This window comes from Nicotiana sylvestris, chromosome 4 (genome assembly GCF_000393655.2).
Source record: "Nicotiana sylvestris chromosome 4, ASM39365v2, whole genome shotgun sequence".
NCBI classification, from domain to species: Eukaryota; Viridiplantae; Streptophyta; class Magnoliopsida; order Solanales; family Solanaceae; genus Nicotiana; species Nicotiana sylvestris.
In genome coordinates this window covers 180917688-180934786 of record NC_091060.1, presented here as the reverse complement: position 1 = coordinate 180934786, position 17099 = coordinate 180917688, and the positions used below count along the sequence as shown (strand labels likewise).

General features: G+C 37.0%; 2 protein-coding genes across 2 annotated transcripts; one reads left to right on the top strand and one right to left on the bottom strand.

Annotated features, from left to right (window-relative positions):
• Positions 1 to 499: 499 nt before the first annotated feature.
• Positions 500 to 2827, bottom strand: LOC138890614 (intracellular protein transport protein USO1-like). Its single transcript, XM_070174015.1, has 5 exons — positions 2264 to 2827; positions 2054 to 2185; positions 1302 to 1933; positions 966 to 1155; positions 500 to 709 (listed from the first exon to the last, which is right to left on the bottom strand). Exons 1-5 carry the CDS (start codon positions 2825 to 2827, stop codon positions 500 to 502), a joined length of 1728 nt encoding a protein of 575 aa, XP_070030116.1.
• A 4591-nt stretch (positions 2828 to 7418) lies between these two features.
• On the top strand, positions 7419 to 15778 carry LOC104231439 (cinnamoyl-CoA reductase 1-like). Its single transcript, XM_009784439.2, has 6 exons — positions 7419 to 7707; positions 8457 to 8626; positions 9386 to 9571; positions 9841 to 10003; positions 14951 to 15140; positions 15422 to 15778. The coding sequence occupies exons 1-6, from the start codon at positions 7584 to 7586 to the stop codon at positions 15552 to 15554; spliced, it is 966 nt and encodes a 321-aa protein (XP_009782741.1). The 5' UTR covers positions 7419 to 7583; the 3' UTR covers positions 15555 to 15778.
• Positions 15779 to 17099: the final 1321 nt, after the last annotated feature.

Sequence of the window (17099 nt, the reverse complement as noted above, 5' to 3'; positions counted from 1 at the left end):
GGGTACATTGATTGTAACGCGGTTCGAGATACATTTTCACAACGTTGCAATTCTTGATAAAAACAGTAAATGATAAAAGCGGTTAAAAGTTAAATTTTGCACATAAGTTCACACTTGTATAAAATCAGATAATCAAGCCGAATATAACAATTGAGCGACCGTGCTAGAACCACGGAACTCGGGAATGCCTAACACCTTCTCCCGGGTTAACAGAATTCCTTATCCGGATTTCTGGTACGCAGACTGTAATATAGAGTCATTCTTTTCCTCGATTCGGGATTAAAATTGGTGACTTGGGACACCCTAAAATCTCCCAAGTGGCGACTCTGAAATAAATAAACAAATCCCGTTTCGATTGTCCTTTAATTGGAAAAACTCCTTGCGCCCCCTCGGGTGCGTAAAAAGGAGGTGTGACAATTAGCAGGAGTGACTGTTCTTGTTTCCTTTGTTCATTGATACTACTTGGCTAGTTATCAGATTGATGACAATATTTTTTAAGTCATTCACATAGTGCTCGTTCCCACTCAAGTGCAAAAAGGAACCTTTCTGCCTTTTCATTCATTGAGAATGTACCCTTTACTTTCTTCTTAAGGATACATTCCCTTCCTGCAGGGCTTTCAGTGAGAAGAAATTCATGATGTTCTTCAGCTGCATGTTTTGAACATCTTCTATCCGTAGTCCATCGTAGTCCGCTCCCTCTCACTATTCCCTGCTCATGCACATCAAGGGTTAGATTTAGGAACCCAAACTAGTTTGGGTCCCTTGTTAGCATAAAAAGGATGAATGAGGGATTTCCTGGTCCACGCAGGCAGCATCCGCTTTTTGCAAGTGGTACCTGGTCTTTTGCTAGTAGTCACTTTATCAGCAAACACTTTGTTCTTCTGAGCAGACTGAACCCTGGCCTAGCAATTTTCTTTAAAATGCCCATTGTTTTCGTAGCGGATACATAGCCAGTTATCAGGTACAGTGACATACTTGCTATGTGGGTTGTAGGGAGTTTTCTCCCTCTGGAACCCGATGCCCTGCTTTTTCCCACTATTGTTGAGATACATGGTAGTGAAAGCTTCTGAGTACCAGGTCCACTTCAGGGATTTCTCAAGATCATTTCTTACTTTCTCCAACTCAGTTTGGAGTTGCTGATTCCTCTCGAGTTCACTGCAGAGACTGGTTTTTACAACAGTTAACTCTTTTTCGAGCAAGATGTGTTACTCACTGGCTACTTCCTTCCTTTTCGCAAGACTTACATCCCTATGTTCTCTATTGAATCCCTCAATGGTTTCCTCTAGATCAGCGCATATCACTAGAAGGTCATCCCTTTCCTCTTCAGTGGAGGCAATTTTTCTTCTAAGGTGTGTTTCTCATTGCTAAAATCTTCTATTGTTTCTTTTAGATCAACAACTACTACCATCAGATCATCTCTCTTATTCTCCACACTAGTTATTTTTTCATCTAGGTCCTCCTTCTCTAGTTCAAGATTAGTTATGGTCTCATTTAAGTCCACTACACAGACCACTAGATTATCTCTAGATTGTTCGGCCTCTCCTAGTTCTACAGTCAGGATCTCCTTATCATTTACAAGACTATAATAAGCATCAATTAGGACATTTGATAAAGACCTTAGTTTCTTAGAGGAATAAGATTTCAGATTTCTCTGAACATCCCTGAAGTTTACCCCATCGTCTTCATCTTCATCATCATCATCATCTGACTGAGCCATCAATGCGAACAATGGATCGTACTTCGTTGCTTCAATTTTTAATGCCATCATGGAACTATTTTCTGCATCTGATTCCCTTTCGGATTCACTTGAGGAGTCTCCCCAAGCAGCAAGAGCCTGCTTAACGATATTGTCTACATCACCTTTTCGATTGAAATTTTTCTCTGGAACCAGGTTCTTTCTTCCAGCTTTGTCAGGATTTTGCTTGTACTGCTCCTATTTTGTGAGAGGGCAGTCTTTGATGAAAAGCCCTGGTTTTCCACATCCATGACAGAGATCGTTGTTCCTTGTTTTGCTTGAACTTCCCCACTTTGGTATGCCACCATTTCTTTGAACCATTGTTTGAAATCTCTTAGTAAGATAGGCCATGTCACTCTCTTCATCACTTGAATCACTCATTTCAGCCTTAAGCACCAGGTTCTTTTCCTTCTTAGGCTCTCTTCTTTCACTGTCTTTCTTTCTTTTCATCTCGTATGTTTTCAGATTACCAATCAACTCATCCATGGTCAGAGTCTGTAGATCTTTAGCTTCTGTGATGGCATTTACCTTACTTTCCCAAGACCCAGGTAGAACACTGAGAATTTTCCTTACAAGCTTATTTCTGGGAATGACGTCTCCAAGTGAGTGAATCTCATTTATGATGGAGGTAAATCTGGTGTGTATATCTTGTATGGACTCATCATCCTTCATCCTAAAGAGCTCGTATTCAGTAGTGAGCACGTCGATCTTGGATTGTTTGACTTGAGTGGTTCCTTTGTGTGCAGTTTTTAAGGCTTTCCATATCTCCTTGGCAGTATCACAAGTTGATACTCTGTTGTACTCATCAGGTCCTATGCCACACATTAAGATTTTTTTGGCATGATATTTTTTTTCTATAACTTTTCTGTCAGTGTCGCTGTACTCTCTTCTCCCTTTGGGCACCAATGGTCTTGTTTCTTCAAGTTTCTTCATGGGAACATGTGGATCATCACAAATGATGTCCCACAATTCTGAATCTTCAGCCATTATGAAATCATGCATCCGAGTCTTCCACCAGCCATAGTATTGATCATTGAATCTGGGAGGTCTATGGGTTGATTGTCCTTCTTCAAGGTTTGGTGGAGCAGTCATTTAGGATCCTTCCTAGGTGTTAGCCTGATAGGAGGAACCTGCTCTGATACCAATTGATAACTTATATGAGTCCACCAAACTATAGAGTACCTGGTCTTGTATGAGACTGATACGTAGAATGCTGTAAAGTATGAAAGTAAAGAAGGCAAGAGATTTTTCTACGTGGAAAAATCCCACACAAGGGGATAAAAAAACCACGACCTACTCTTGTAGGCTTTTAACTCAACTAACTTGTAATCTACCTATTACAATCCACTTTGGAATCTCCTTATTGCAAAGACTTTAAACTAACTTGTGATGCAACCACCACAAGCCACTCTCTAACTCTCCTAGTTACAGAGGATTTAACTTATGACTATTTCTAGTCACAATATAAACTTTAAAGTTTACGAATTTTGTTTGTTCCTAAAACAGCGCTTCTAAGAAAGCAAACTAGGAATTACAATGTAGAACAATTAACAAGATTACAACTCAACTATGGATATACATAAGACTTCGTTTAGAAACTGTTCCTTAGTGGAGTTGTCTTCTTGTTCTTCACACACCAGTGATTTCAATGCCGGATCGATGCTTCTTCTTCTTAAGAGAATATCACTGAATGCACAAGTGATGGTGTGTCTTGCACCAGGTTGTTTTATCACAAAAGATATCACAATAGATAGTGGTGTCAACTCTTGGTGTACTTCTTCTCAGTGAGAAGTGACTGCTGCACTATCTGCACAACCACTTCTAGGCAGTTGCGTTCCAGCTGGACTTTGTGCTTTATGTCAGGACATACCAAAAGACCAGGTCCTAATACTTCTGTCAGAACATACACTAGGACTAGGTCCTAGTTGTGTTCCTCTTTCTGTAACAGTTGCCAGATGGTCACTTTCTTATGCTACATTCCGGCTGTGCACTTGACTTGTACTTTGGTCAAAGAACCCTAAGGGAGCAGGTCCTTGTTGTGTTCCTCTTTATATTGAATGCGTACACTCACTGACTTGTGCTTTTGTCAGAGAACCCTAAAGGACCAACACATCGGGTCCCTATTGTGTTCCTCCCTGTGATTATTAATCCATTTGTTGTTTTTCAGGCTTCGAACAGTTCACATGAGATGTGTATCCTGTAGGACAAGGTTCTCTATCTGATTCTTCACAACAAGTTTGTTAGATCATCAAAACATAAGAAGCATAAGTTTAAGACATTGAAAACCCATCATACTTTCTGTTTTTGTTACATTCTGTTGGTTGTTAGTTACATTTGTTAATGAATCTTTTTTTTGTTCATTTGTTTGAACCAATGAAACCTACAAGAAAAAATGAATAAGTACTATAAGAGACAAATTACAAGATAGAAGATCTATATACTACATAAATTTCAAATGAGAATATAAAAACAAATGTATGTACAAGCTAGTTAGTTACACTTACAGTGGAGGAAGAAGAAGACAATAAGAAAAATCTTTATCTTGACACTTCTGTCCATATTTCACCTTCTTGTCTGTGGGTGTAGGCTATTGTCCTCTTCTATCCATAGTTAGCGATGTTGATTTTATTTTTTTAAATTCAAGTTTTTAAATTTTGGGGTAGAATATTAGTTTGAGTAACTTATTTAGCAAAGAGACAAAGACAAAGTAACTTACTGTTTTGTTGTTAGTGTTTCTGTCAGCTGAAGTGGGACTGCTGAATTGGGACTACTGTTTGGGATTACTTCCTGTTATAATGTTGTTTGGGACTACTGAATTTATAGCATTGTATTAGCTGTTATTTTGGGACTGTTATGAATGTTAGTTATTAGTTTCTGCTGAATGTTACAAAGCTGTTATAACATTGTATTGAATGTTAGTTTGGTACTGTTATGTATCAGTTAGTTGTTAGCTTAAGTTAGCTGTTAGTTTGGGACTGTTAGCTTAATTCAGCTAGTTGCATCAGTTGTTTCTCTTAGTTGGTATTAGATTGTATCAATAACATTACTTATTAGATTGGTATTAGTTGATTGGGATTGTTTCTATTTATGCAAAGGGAGTGGCTCACTCACAAAAATCAACCTCTAAAAAGAGATCAAAGGCTGACTCCCAAGCATCTACTAGTAAGAAGAATGCTAAAGCTAAGGGTGGTAAAGGAAGAAGCAATAGCAACATGGTGCAGAACTCACAAAACTCAAATGTTCAACAATATCAAGTTTCAAATGTCCAGCATTCTCAGGTTTGATATGTGCAACAATCTCAAGCAAACAACAGAGGTGCTCTTACTGCATTTAAGAGGCCAAGAGTAGTGGGACATGGAGTATTTGTCAGCAAAAGTGGCTATACATGTGTTGAGGTAATTAGCAATTTGGTTGCTAGTTTTGAGGTTGCAAGTTAAACTCTATTGTCTGATATCTGATTTTCTTTTTAACTTAATTTTCAGCAAGGGAGGCCTGTTAGTAGGGTAATCGACAGTGGAAAGAACAATGGAGCAGTTGAAAGTTCAGCTGTAGTGACTGGTGATCTTGGTTATAAATCAAGTAAAGGCCTAAAATGGAAGGGAACGCAAGCAATCACAACTAGACAACTTCAACATAGACGTGCTTTACTACAGTATTTAAGGACAAAATCACCAAAAGCTAATGAAAAAAACCGGAGGTGTTTGAGCTTCAACACTACTTTATTGGGTACTGTTATATGCAGATACTCTAATTGTGTTTTGGATAATATTTTTGTGGTGAAAGTTATGAAACTAGTTGTTTAAAAGTTGTTTTACTTCAATGCAACTTATGAGATGTAATGTAAAACTAGTCAATTGTAGGCCTTTTGAGCTCTATGATACATGCTGGCAAGAAACTTGTTTTACTTCCCTTCTATTTAGAACATATAGTTGGTTCCTTGGTTCCTTTTGGTATTTGCTTTCTTGTACTACGGCAATCAAGGAATGACAGGATATAATGCTTGAAGCAGCATAACTGAGTCAGTTTTAAATGAAGCCAAAAAAACAACAATACACATTGAAACATATAGTAATAATATTTCTAGCATTTCAAACAAAAGCAACAACCAAGTTTCAGATTACACTTCCTAGCATTTGAAACAAAAGCAACAACCTAGTTTCAGATTACAAAACACTTCCTAGCATTTGAACAACCAAACATACACATTGAAACATATACTAATAATAAGCAGCATCTTCAAATTTTTCTTCTTCTTCAATTCAGCCTCAAGTTCCATTTTATCCTTCTGTAAGCCAAGAATTATCACCTTCGATTGGCCAGGAAATTCTGGATCATACCACTAGAAAAATCCACAAGCCACACGATCCTTAGCCTGAAAATTTTAACCAAACCATTCAAATGAAAAAGTAAAATTTAGCCATATTAAATCACATAAAATATGATGATTTGCAAGATGATTACCCCATAGTACTTGAATCCAAAAGAAAATGTCTTTCTGGGTTAGCATTTGTCGTTGATGTTCTCAAAGAAGCAGGCTGCCCACAACCACAAAACACATTAAACCTCATGACTTTTCTACAATGAGTGTTCTTCTTTCAAATTAATTTGGGTAACAATGAAGGATGGATAAAACGAGAAAGATAAAAAATAAACTCGATAAACAGAGAGAATTTCAAATGGATTAAGATGAACAAAAAGATAAAAAGGGTGAAGAAATGATGAAGAAAGGTGAAGAAATAGTGAAGAAATGGAGAAGATAGTGTAATATAAAGAAAAAAGGGAATAAAATATAAGTTTTAAAAAGAAGGGGCTGCCAGGTGGGCCCCGTTTCATGCTAATTATCAATGTTCACGCGCTCTTGCGCAACTGATTTCATACAATATGCCACATAAGCTGGGGGGGGGTTTAATTACGAAGGGGGATATAGTTTAGGGGGTTTCCAGGGACACTCAATAGTTTAGGTATGAAACTTAAAAAATCGTATAGTTTAGGCGGGTCTGAGGATATTAACTCTAAAAAAAAATGAGGTAGTCAAACTTTAGTAAAAATAGCACGGTATAGCCAGTTTTCGAAATGGTCATTCAAAAATAGCCAGCGTTTACGAAGTCAATAAAAAATAGCCACTATTTCGCTGCAACAGAGACTGGTCCAGCATAATATACTGGAGTTCGGTGCACCTGTGTATGAACTCCAGCATATTATGCTGGATCGGTATACTTTGCTGACTCCAGTATAATATACTGGAGACTGGAGCACCGGTGCTCCAAACTCTAGTATATTATACTGGACAACTATACTTGCTGGAACTCTAGTATATTATGCTGGAGTTCTAGTGTACTTATGCTGGAACTCCATCATATTATGCTGGAGTTCCAACATGCTTATCCTGGAACTCCAGTATAATATGCTGGAGTTCAAGCATACTTATGTTGGAACTTCAGTATAATATACTGACGTATTTTCCGGGTTTTGAACAATATTTTCGCTCAGATTTATCTTTACATAAAAAGTGGCTAAATTTCAATTACTTTTAAAACTGGGCTATTTTTGAACGACCCGTTATAAATCTGACTATTTTTTAATTTCTCCCCAAACTTTAGCCTTAACTATGCAATTGGGCCTGGGCATAGCCTAGGCTAATGGTAACTAGTTTCATATATAAGTGCGAGTCCAAAATCAAATTATTTCATCAAAATAGAAAATTGGATATACACGAGTCGAAGGACAATCGGAGAAAACATTAAACTAGAGTGTGAATGGTCCTGATGCTTTATTCCTTGAGCTATTTCTAGAAGGAAAAAAGGTAAAGAACAAGAGTGGCAGTGAGAAAGGAAAATTGCAGAGAGCGATGGCGTTGATGGGGGAGAAATGCAGAGTGTGTGTAACAGGAGCAGGTGGCTACGTCGCTACGTCGCTAGTTAAGCTTCTCCTTTCTAAAGACTACACCGTTCATGGCACCGTTAGAAACCCTTGTAAGTAAATCCTTACTATTTCCTATTTTTCTACTTTCCTGAAACGACAGTTTCTATGGTTGAACAGATATCTGTAATAGTATTGAAAAGAAAGGTAAAAACTTTTTGGGACAAGATTGTCAGTTGTGTTTTAGAACTGTTCTTAGTTTTCAAATTACTATATATTAGGAGCCTCAGCTGGGAAGGAACCCTTTATTTCAACCGAATGTTCTAGCCTCTAGGTGAATATTCCTAAGAAATTGATTCAACTTTTAAGCAATCAATCAATTATGCCTCAATTCCAAATTAGTTGAGTCGGCTTTATTGATCATTTATAAATATTTCAATTTATTTTTGTAAGGTGGAATATATTAACCCAATACTTACAGTTGCACCAATTTTTGCAATCAAAGCATCTTCTTTTTTTAAAAGGAGAATTTCGATTGATTTGAATAGTTTGAGAACTGAATTGAGAACGGCTGTAAATTATATCTTATGGCAATACCTAGATTTTCAGAGATATTTATAGTTGATTCATCCTTTTGCTTGCTGTGTTCCCCCCTTGTCCTCTACTCATGATCCTTTCTGCTGATAGCTTTGAAGAAACTGTGTTATGAAAAACAAAAGGTAGCATATTTTTCATAATCCAATGCGCCCAAATAGGAAATCTTGTTCTAGGTTGGTAACATGGTATAATAATTAAAATTGTAGGGGTTTTTTAGTTTCTGCTTCAAATTTCTGAAGAGGCCTCATTGTAAATCAATTTGCAGCTGATGACAAGTATGCTCATTTGAAGAACCTAGACAAAGCTGCGGAGAACCTAAAACTCTTCAAGGCAGACTTGCTAGATTACAACTCACTTGCTGCAGCCATCAAAGGTTGCGATGGAGTATTTCACGTTGCTAGTCCCGTCCCTTCAAGCTCTGTACCAAATCCCGAGGTACGACTTTGCTAAGACCTGTTAAATTTGTTCTTGTGACCACATTTAGAAGAAAACTAGGTCCTCTAAACATCTAAAACAGAGTAAAATAATAGTAAACTAACACAGGCAGTGTCCCGTCTCCACATCAGTTTATTAATTTTGTTGATATGAATCACATCCTGTAGTTTCAGTTTGTAGGTCTCCAGATATCTGTGGAATCTATTAACAGTCTAGCCTATTGACCTTTAGTACATGTTATTAGTTGTTGAAAGCACTTAGTGGTGTATTCTACAGAATGAAAAACAAGATGGTGAATTTATGTTGGGATTTTACTTTATGTACTATTCAAAGAAGTGCCTTGAGGGTGATTAATATTCTTAAAAAAAAGAGCCACTGTCTATGGAGCTCTGCGATTTGGGAGCCTAAGACTTTGGAAAATCAGGTCCATCTTGGTTACACTGTTGTGGAATCAAATGATCTGCAAATGTCCGGATTTCTTTTGGAAATAACTTCTACCCAGGGGCAAAGCTACATAGTTCTAAGGGTGGTTAATTGACCACCCTTTATCGAAAAATTACACTGCGTAGTATAGGTGCAATATTAGATTTTACAGGTATAATACATATTTTGAACACCTTTTATCGGAGAATTTTTTTTACTTCTTTCAAGTTTGAACACCCTTGGTGAAATTCCTGGCTTCGCCACTACTTGCCATTATGCACTAGTTCTTCACAGAAACTTATCTTCCGCTTCATATGTTCAATGGCTTGATTGCAGGTAGAAGTTGTTGAACCTGCAGTAAAAGGCACACTTAATGTTCTGAAGGCATGTTCTGAAGCAAACATCAAGAGGGTTGTGTTTGTATCTTCTGTTGCTGCTGTTTTCATGAACCCCAACTGGCCGAAGGGCCAAGTAAAAGACGAGACTTGTTGGTCAGACAGTGAATACTGCAAAGCAACTAATGTAACTTCTTTTACTGATACAACTTTATGAATTTGACTTCTGTGGACACTTTAAAATTATTACTGTAACCAACTTGTTGCTTTACATGCGATAGTGAGTGTTGGTAATGTAATTTATTTTCTGTATCTTGAATGCTTATTTTGATTAGAGCAGTTTCCTGTCTGATTGGCTTAGTATTGGTAAGGTAAATTTGCATTTGAGTCTTGAATGTTTATTCTGCTAGAGCAGTTTACTATCTGATCGCATTTTGTGGTTCCACATGCATGCAGAACTGGTACTGTTTTTCTAAAACGGTGGCTGAGAAAGAAGCTTGGTCATATGCAAAACAAAGTGGACTTGATATGATAACTGTGCTTCCAACACTTGTTTGGGGGCCAATGTTGCAGAGGACAACAAATGCCAGTAGTTTGGTTCTCATTAAGCTGCTGAAAGGTACCAACAAGGCATAGTCATACCTCACTGTTTTGATGTTTCTACATTATTTCTACATCTCTGCTTGTATAAGTTGTTCATTGATGAATAATTAGAATTCAGTGTTTGCACAAGCCTTTTTAATTTATTTTCTTGTGAGCATGAGCATATGTTCAGCATGCAGTTTTGTCAAATTCTTTGCCAATGCTTAAAAGCGTAAATGAGTTATATGTGTAACTGTAATAAGTCTAATCATATTTGACGTTTGGTTCTCCAAAATACTTGGTGCTTGACCTTGAGCAAGAGATCATTGAAAGCAAAAAGAGTGCTGTGTAGTTATCTTTGAGGCATATTTTTTAAGCTTCAAGTGAAAATTTCTACAATATTATTTGTCCATGTAGATGGACTAACCTGAACTGCTTTGCAGCTTGATAGTACATCTACCTTAGCATGGTATTTATGAGACTGAGTTTAAGTTCATTATAGTTTTTTATGCTTAATATGTTGGTTAGTGGTAGCTAGGACTTTTTGTCCATAACATACAGTGTTTTGGATAGCGTGCGACAACAAATAGCAATGAGGGCCTGCTTCACTGAGGCGAGAGGCGCCCAGCGAAGCGCTTGCCTTTTTGATGTGAAGTGACAATTTATTAAAAAAAATAATATTTTGTATATAACTAAAAACTCAATAACAATAATATATTAATAAATATATCAATTCAAAAATTAAAAACTCAATAGATAGTCATAGTAGATTCATAAACTAAAAGTCTAAAACAGGCAACATCTATTCTTCTTCAAGATTTTTAAATTCTAGAACTTCAAGAATGTTAGCATTATATTGGCTATCATCTTCTTCGTCCTCGGAGTCTTCATCAATTAGGGACCGACTTGAACTTGCTACTCCCTTTCCCTAGTAATTTGAACTTGAAGAACTCCCTCTAAGACCATAGATATTCTCCTCAACTCCAGCCGCCATAGAAACAGTACCCCAATCAAGATCATCTCCTACATACACTTGTTCATCTTCATGATTTTGGGGGGCTCCAGTTAACCATTCATTTGCCTCGTCAATGTTATCCAACAAAATTGGATCAATGGTATCGCGAGCTTCATAATGTCGCCTCAATGTTCTATTGTATTTAATATACACTAGATCATTGAGACGCGATAGCTCAAGCCTATTCCTTTTCTTGGAGTGAATCTGCCATTGTACTACATTTTTAAATCTATCTATCAAATGTTGCTTGTGACGAGCTATTCCACCATGATATGTTTTTTCACAAAACACACATTTAATTGTGGATCTTGATGAGCCTTATATAGCATAATTCCAAGCTATATCATTTCTTTTATTACTATCGGATGACGCCATTTCAATGCTGTTTTATAGAAAAAAATTATCAAGTCAATATGCAATTAATTCTACTCTACAACAACAACAACAACGACCTAGTGTAATCCCACAAGTGAGGTCTGGGGAGGGTAATATGTACGCAGACCTTACCCCTACCCCGAAGGGTAGAGAGGCTGTTTCCAGGAGACCCTCGGCTCAAAAAAGCAATAGGAGATGATATATTAGTACCATAAAAATGCGTAATAAAAATAACAACAATATATAAGAGATATGAAATATGAAATACAGGATACGAAATACGAAATACGAAATAGATGGCTGGTATAGTACAACTAGAAGGTAAAGCCCTGCATCAATAGACGACCACTGACATTCCTAGTCTAACTCCTAACTAGATAGTCTCTCTCACTTGTGCTGTAGAAATATTCACACTCTCCCCTAACCTACTCGACCTCCATAATTCCCTATCAAGGGCCATGTCCTCAGTAATCCTAAGTCGCGCCATGTCCTGTCTGATCACCTCTCCCCAATACTTCTTAGGTCTCCCTCTACCTCTCCGCGTGCCCACTACAGCCAGTCGCTCACACCTCCTCACCGGTGCATCAGTGCTCCTCCTCTGAATGTGCCCAAACCATCTGAGTCTTACTTCCCGCATCTTGTCCTCCATGGGGGCCACACCCACCTTCTCTCGAATATCTGCATTCCTAATCTTATCCATCCTTGTATGCCCGCACATCCACCTCAACATCCTCATCTCTGCTACTTTCATCTTCTGGGTGTGTGAGTTCTTTACCGGCCAACATTCAGTTCCATACAACATGGCAGGCCTAACCACTGCTCTATAAAACTTACCTTTTAGTAACGGTGGCACTTTCTTGTCACACAAGACTCCCGACGCTAACCTCCACTTCATCCACCCCACCCCTATACGGTGTGTGACATCCTCGTCAATCTCCCCGATCCCCTGAATAACCGATCCAAGGTACTTGAAACTACCTTTCTTGGGAATGACTTGAGAGTCAAGCCTCACTTCAACTCCCGCTTCCGTCGGCTCAACTCCAAATTTGCACTCGAGGTATTCCGTCTTCGTCCTACTCAACTTGAAACCTTTAGACTCAAGAGCATGTCTCCAAAGGGAAGAAAGAAATAAAGAGCCTCTGCTTTGCTGCTTGCTCGAAAAACAGAGCACAAAAAATAAAAGACAAGATGAAGAAAGAAGAAAGAAGAAAGAAGAAAGAAGAAAGAAGAAAGAAGAAAAAGAAAAAAGAAGACATCAATGGTTACTGTCGCTGAACTAGAAGAAGAGGGAGGTAGAAGAAGAAAAGAAAAGAGAAGCATACCTGGGTTACTGTCGCTGGAAGAATATGAATCCCAAGCCTAATTTTACGGTCGCTAATGGCTGAGAAAAAGTCGCTGAAGGAGAAAAAGTGAAAAACCCAAGCCCTAAATTTGTATTTTAATCTCTGTTGGCGCTGCCTTTTCTTTCCCTTTTTTTAAAAAAGTGTCGCTTCACAGCGCCTCTCGCATCGCAGCGCAGAGGCGCGCGCCTTTTCTAAATCGCAATGCAACAAAGCAAAATGGCGACACAGCCTCGCTTCGCCTCGCCACTCGCTATTAGCGACGTAGCGCTCGCTATTTACAACACTGCATAACATTTAGATAAATTGATTATTTTAAATTTCGCGCACTAGTTAAGGAGTTCTTTCTTATTTATACATTCACTTTATACCCCCAGATGCTATGGCCAACTGCCAGAAGCCCCTCTAGCTTAATTTACCATATTTGGGTTGTCTGAAGTTTATATCCTCCCCTTGACCTAGTGTTGTAAATAGCGCTCGCTACGTCGCTAATAGCGAGTAGTGACGCGAAGCAAGACTCGGACGCTTTTTTTGGTCTGTTGCGATACGTTTTTAAAAAGCGCCGATGAGGCGAAGTAGCGCCGGCGAGGCGAGGTAGTTACAGAGGCGTCACTTATTAAAAAAAGAAGAGACTTAAATAGAAGTTAGGGTTTTCTCGACTCCCAGGTACCTCTTTCTTCTTTTCTTCTTCTTTCTTTTTCCGGCAGTAAACTTCTGTTTTTCCGACGTCTTTTCCGGCAGTAAGCTTCTCTTCTTTCTTTTTCCGGCTGTTTTCCGGCGTCTTTTCCGGCAGTGAGCCTCTCTTCTTTCTTCTTTCTTTTCTTTTTCTTTTTCAGGTATTAAGTCTTCTTTGTTCTTCTTCTTCTTTCCGGCAAGAACTGATTTCCAGCAGAAATATTCTTTCTTTCTTTTCTTTCACCTCTGTTTTCGCTTCTGCTCTTCTTTCTTCTTCTGTTTCTCTCTTTTGTTTTTTTTCCAGTTTAGTAAACAATTACTTGCATATTAACTTCTCTCTATAATTACAATTACAATTAACTGTTATTTTCTCTCTTTAATTATAATTAATTTCTCTCTATAAACAGTATATCAAAATATTTGATTTCTATCTATTGAGTTTTTGAATTTATATATTTATTAATATGCTGTTGTTTTTGAGTTTTTAGTTATTTATATATGCAAATTTAATATTTTATTTTTTTGTATTAATTGGCGCTTCACATCAAAAAGGCGAGCGCTACGCTTCTCGCCTCAGTGAAGCGGGCCCTCATCGCTTTTTGTCGCCTCACGCTATTCAAAACACTGCTTTGACCAATTCAGTTTTGCACAATTATCTATTATGACAGAGAGACAGAGTCACTTCCCCATTTCCCTTTCGTATAAATCACAGAAGATTTTTTTTATTATCTATAAAATAAAATAAAATAAAGAAAGATATATTGGTCATTTGATAAAGTTTAATAGACCTTGAAATAGTTTTGGTTACAAGCATTTCTCAGGTGCTTTGTCATCCTTCTACTCTAGTTTCCAAGCATTGCTTTAGCTTTGAATTCTTGAGTGTATTGCCTGTTTAGATAAAAGTCCTCCCAGCTACTATGGACCAAGTGCACCTAAGCAGTGTTTAATGTGAGTAGATATCTATTTCTATGTAGCTCCAAGGGCTTTGGTCTAGTGGTAAGGTGCATTTTGTGATGTGTGATTTAGACACGTCATATGTTCAAACCTGCTGCAGACAAGAGCCTACTATTTAAGTGGAGAAGGGCAGAGAGGCGGGTCTATTATCCATCGAGTTTTGAACTGTGCACCACTGACCCTCTAGAATTTCTCGATTGTAAAAGAGAATGTTGATTTTTATTAAAAAAAATAAAAGAGAATGTTAATTTCTGTATAAGCGAACAAGTTGACCTATTGATCATGTAAATTTTAGGTAACGGGTTCAGAGTCTAATATAAACAAATTCCACCTATATACCCATCCCACCGCACCCCTCTATACCTACATTTTCTGTTACAATGCTAACAATATTTTGCTGTATCTCCATTTGCCTCGAGATTGACTGCCTAAAAGGACTACAGGCACTTAAGTATTCTATCCGCTTTTGTATCATCTGAGTTGCTTTGCATTTTTTATTTTATGTTAATGGCTTCATGTGTTGTTTCTGTGCATTCATGTATATAGATTCATGGTCATGGTTCTTTCAGTTTTTCACTTGAAGCGACTGACCTCCCCCTCTTCTCTCTTTTTGTCATTCATATAGAAGGATATGAAGAGCTGGAAAACAAGAGCCGGTTTATAATAGATGTACGTGATTTAGCTGATGCTTTGGTGCTGGTGTATGAGAGACCTGAAACTGAAGGTAGATACATATGCACGGCTCATCAAGTGAAATCACAGGATTTGGTTGACATGCTGAAGAGACACTACCCCAACTACAACTATCCTAAACGGTGAATTTCTCTGCTTTACCTTAGGCTTCTCTAAGGGAATCTGGTGTCCTCTTTCCAGTGTCTGGGTTAAGAGTTACAAAAAACAGCATAAGGAAATCTGACTTCTCTTATGGGATTTTGATTTCCTTTGTCCAGTGCGTAATGCGTTTTGGTTAAGACATGACGGAAAAAATATGTGCGATGAATTTGGTGTATTTGATAAGTAGTCTTGTTTTCCTTCTGCATAGAAGTTCCTCATTTATCTAAATCTGGTGTCCTTAATTGTACTGTCTATTTTACAGCTTTACCGATTTGCTGGAGGAAGGAAGTTATAGCTCAGAGAAACTGCAGAAGTTGGGTTGGAAATGTAGGCCACTGGAGGAAACTCTAATTGATGCTGTTGAAAGTTACAAACAAGCGGGCATTCTTGATTGAAGAAGAGAAAATATCAAGTCCCCCTTTTTACTTATTGTAATTGTTTATCTGTTGCTCTGCATGTTTTGTACATCATAATACAATAAATAGATTCATGCATAACTTATACTAGTATTATTTAGTTATATGGGCAACAAAAATGACAGTCGAACAGCGTTTCTGCAATGCTGAATTTTATGCCAAGTATATGAAAGATTCAGAAGGTAACCAAAAATTGTATTGGAGATGTGGAATTTTATGCAGGTGTTATTACATCTTATACATATGATGACCGAGCGGTCTCTAAGAGTTTTTTTTGGGGTATTATCACTTTTAACTCGCGCCAGAAACTATTTACATCTAATAGCCGAAAAAGTGTATAAAATTTGCATATAACACACAAAATGTATATATGTACAAAAATATAAATTTTATACATTTTTCGGCTATTATTTTTATAGCGGCTATATAGTGTCATTTTTCCCTTTCTTCCCCCCCCCCCTTCCTTTTGGGATAGCCTTAAGAGTTGCTGTTGTTTTGATCCTTGTAATTCAGGCTTGGCCATTCTTTTTCCATAATTATTCTAAGCAGTGATTTAACCAATAGGAGAACCGAAGCATATTGAATTTGGATATTTATACATTAGTAAACGAAGTTTATATTCAGTATATTTTAAGTTTTAACTTGTTGAATTGTCTTATTTTTTGTGTTACTACTTTAACTGTTTATGGATATTTACATGTAGTTATTATCTTGATAACCTAATAAGTGTACAAAAATTAAGCTCTTCAAATTTTAGTTGTGAGCCACTCTTTATTCCATTTTATGCCCGTTCTTTCCTTTTACCTTTGCTTCGAAAAGACTGTAACCTATTTGTATTTAGAACTTTTTAAATTTTAAACTTTCTATCTTATTCTTATGAAAAATAGTCATAAAATGTCAAGGTATTTAAAATTACAAATCTTAAGAATACTAAGAGCACGTTTGGACATAAGATTTTTTTCACTTCTTTTCGAATTTCTTTTACCTTCTTTCGAAATTAATGTTTGGCCATAAAATTTCTAATTTTCACTTGAAGATGAATTTTGTAATTTTTTGAAAATTATAAAACTCCAAAAAATTGTTTTTCAAAATTTTCACTCAGATCACTCACAAAAATTCAAAAACAACACAAAATTATATTCTAGTCCAAATACAACTTTAATTTTCAAATATCATTTTTATTTAAAAAAAAACATTTTTTTTTGGAATTTCACAATTCTTAGGTCCAAATGCCCACTTACAACTTGTTTGGATGGTTGTTACATATCGTTTTATAATGTATCATATTGTATTGTACTGTATCGTTTGATGAATACAATGTTTGGATGGATTGTGTCGTTTTGCAGTCGTTTCATGGTATCATGCACCAGTAATATGATGAATAAACTTGCAATATTATAAAGAAAAATTATAAGATGGTATATAAAAAAGTAGGGTAAATGATAAAATAAAATTATTTAATAATAATGAAGGGTGAGATTGAGAGAAAAACACAAGAAAACGACGCGACCACACCAAATCGGT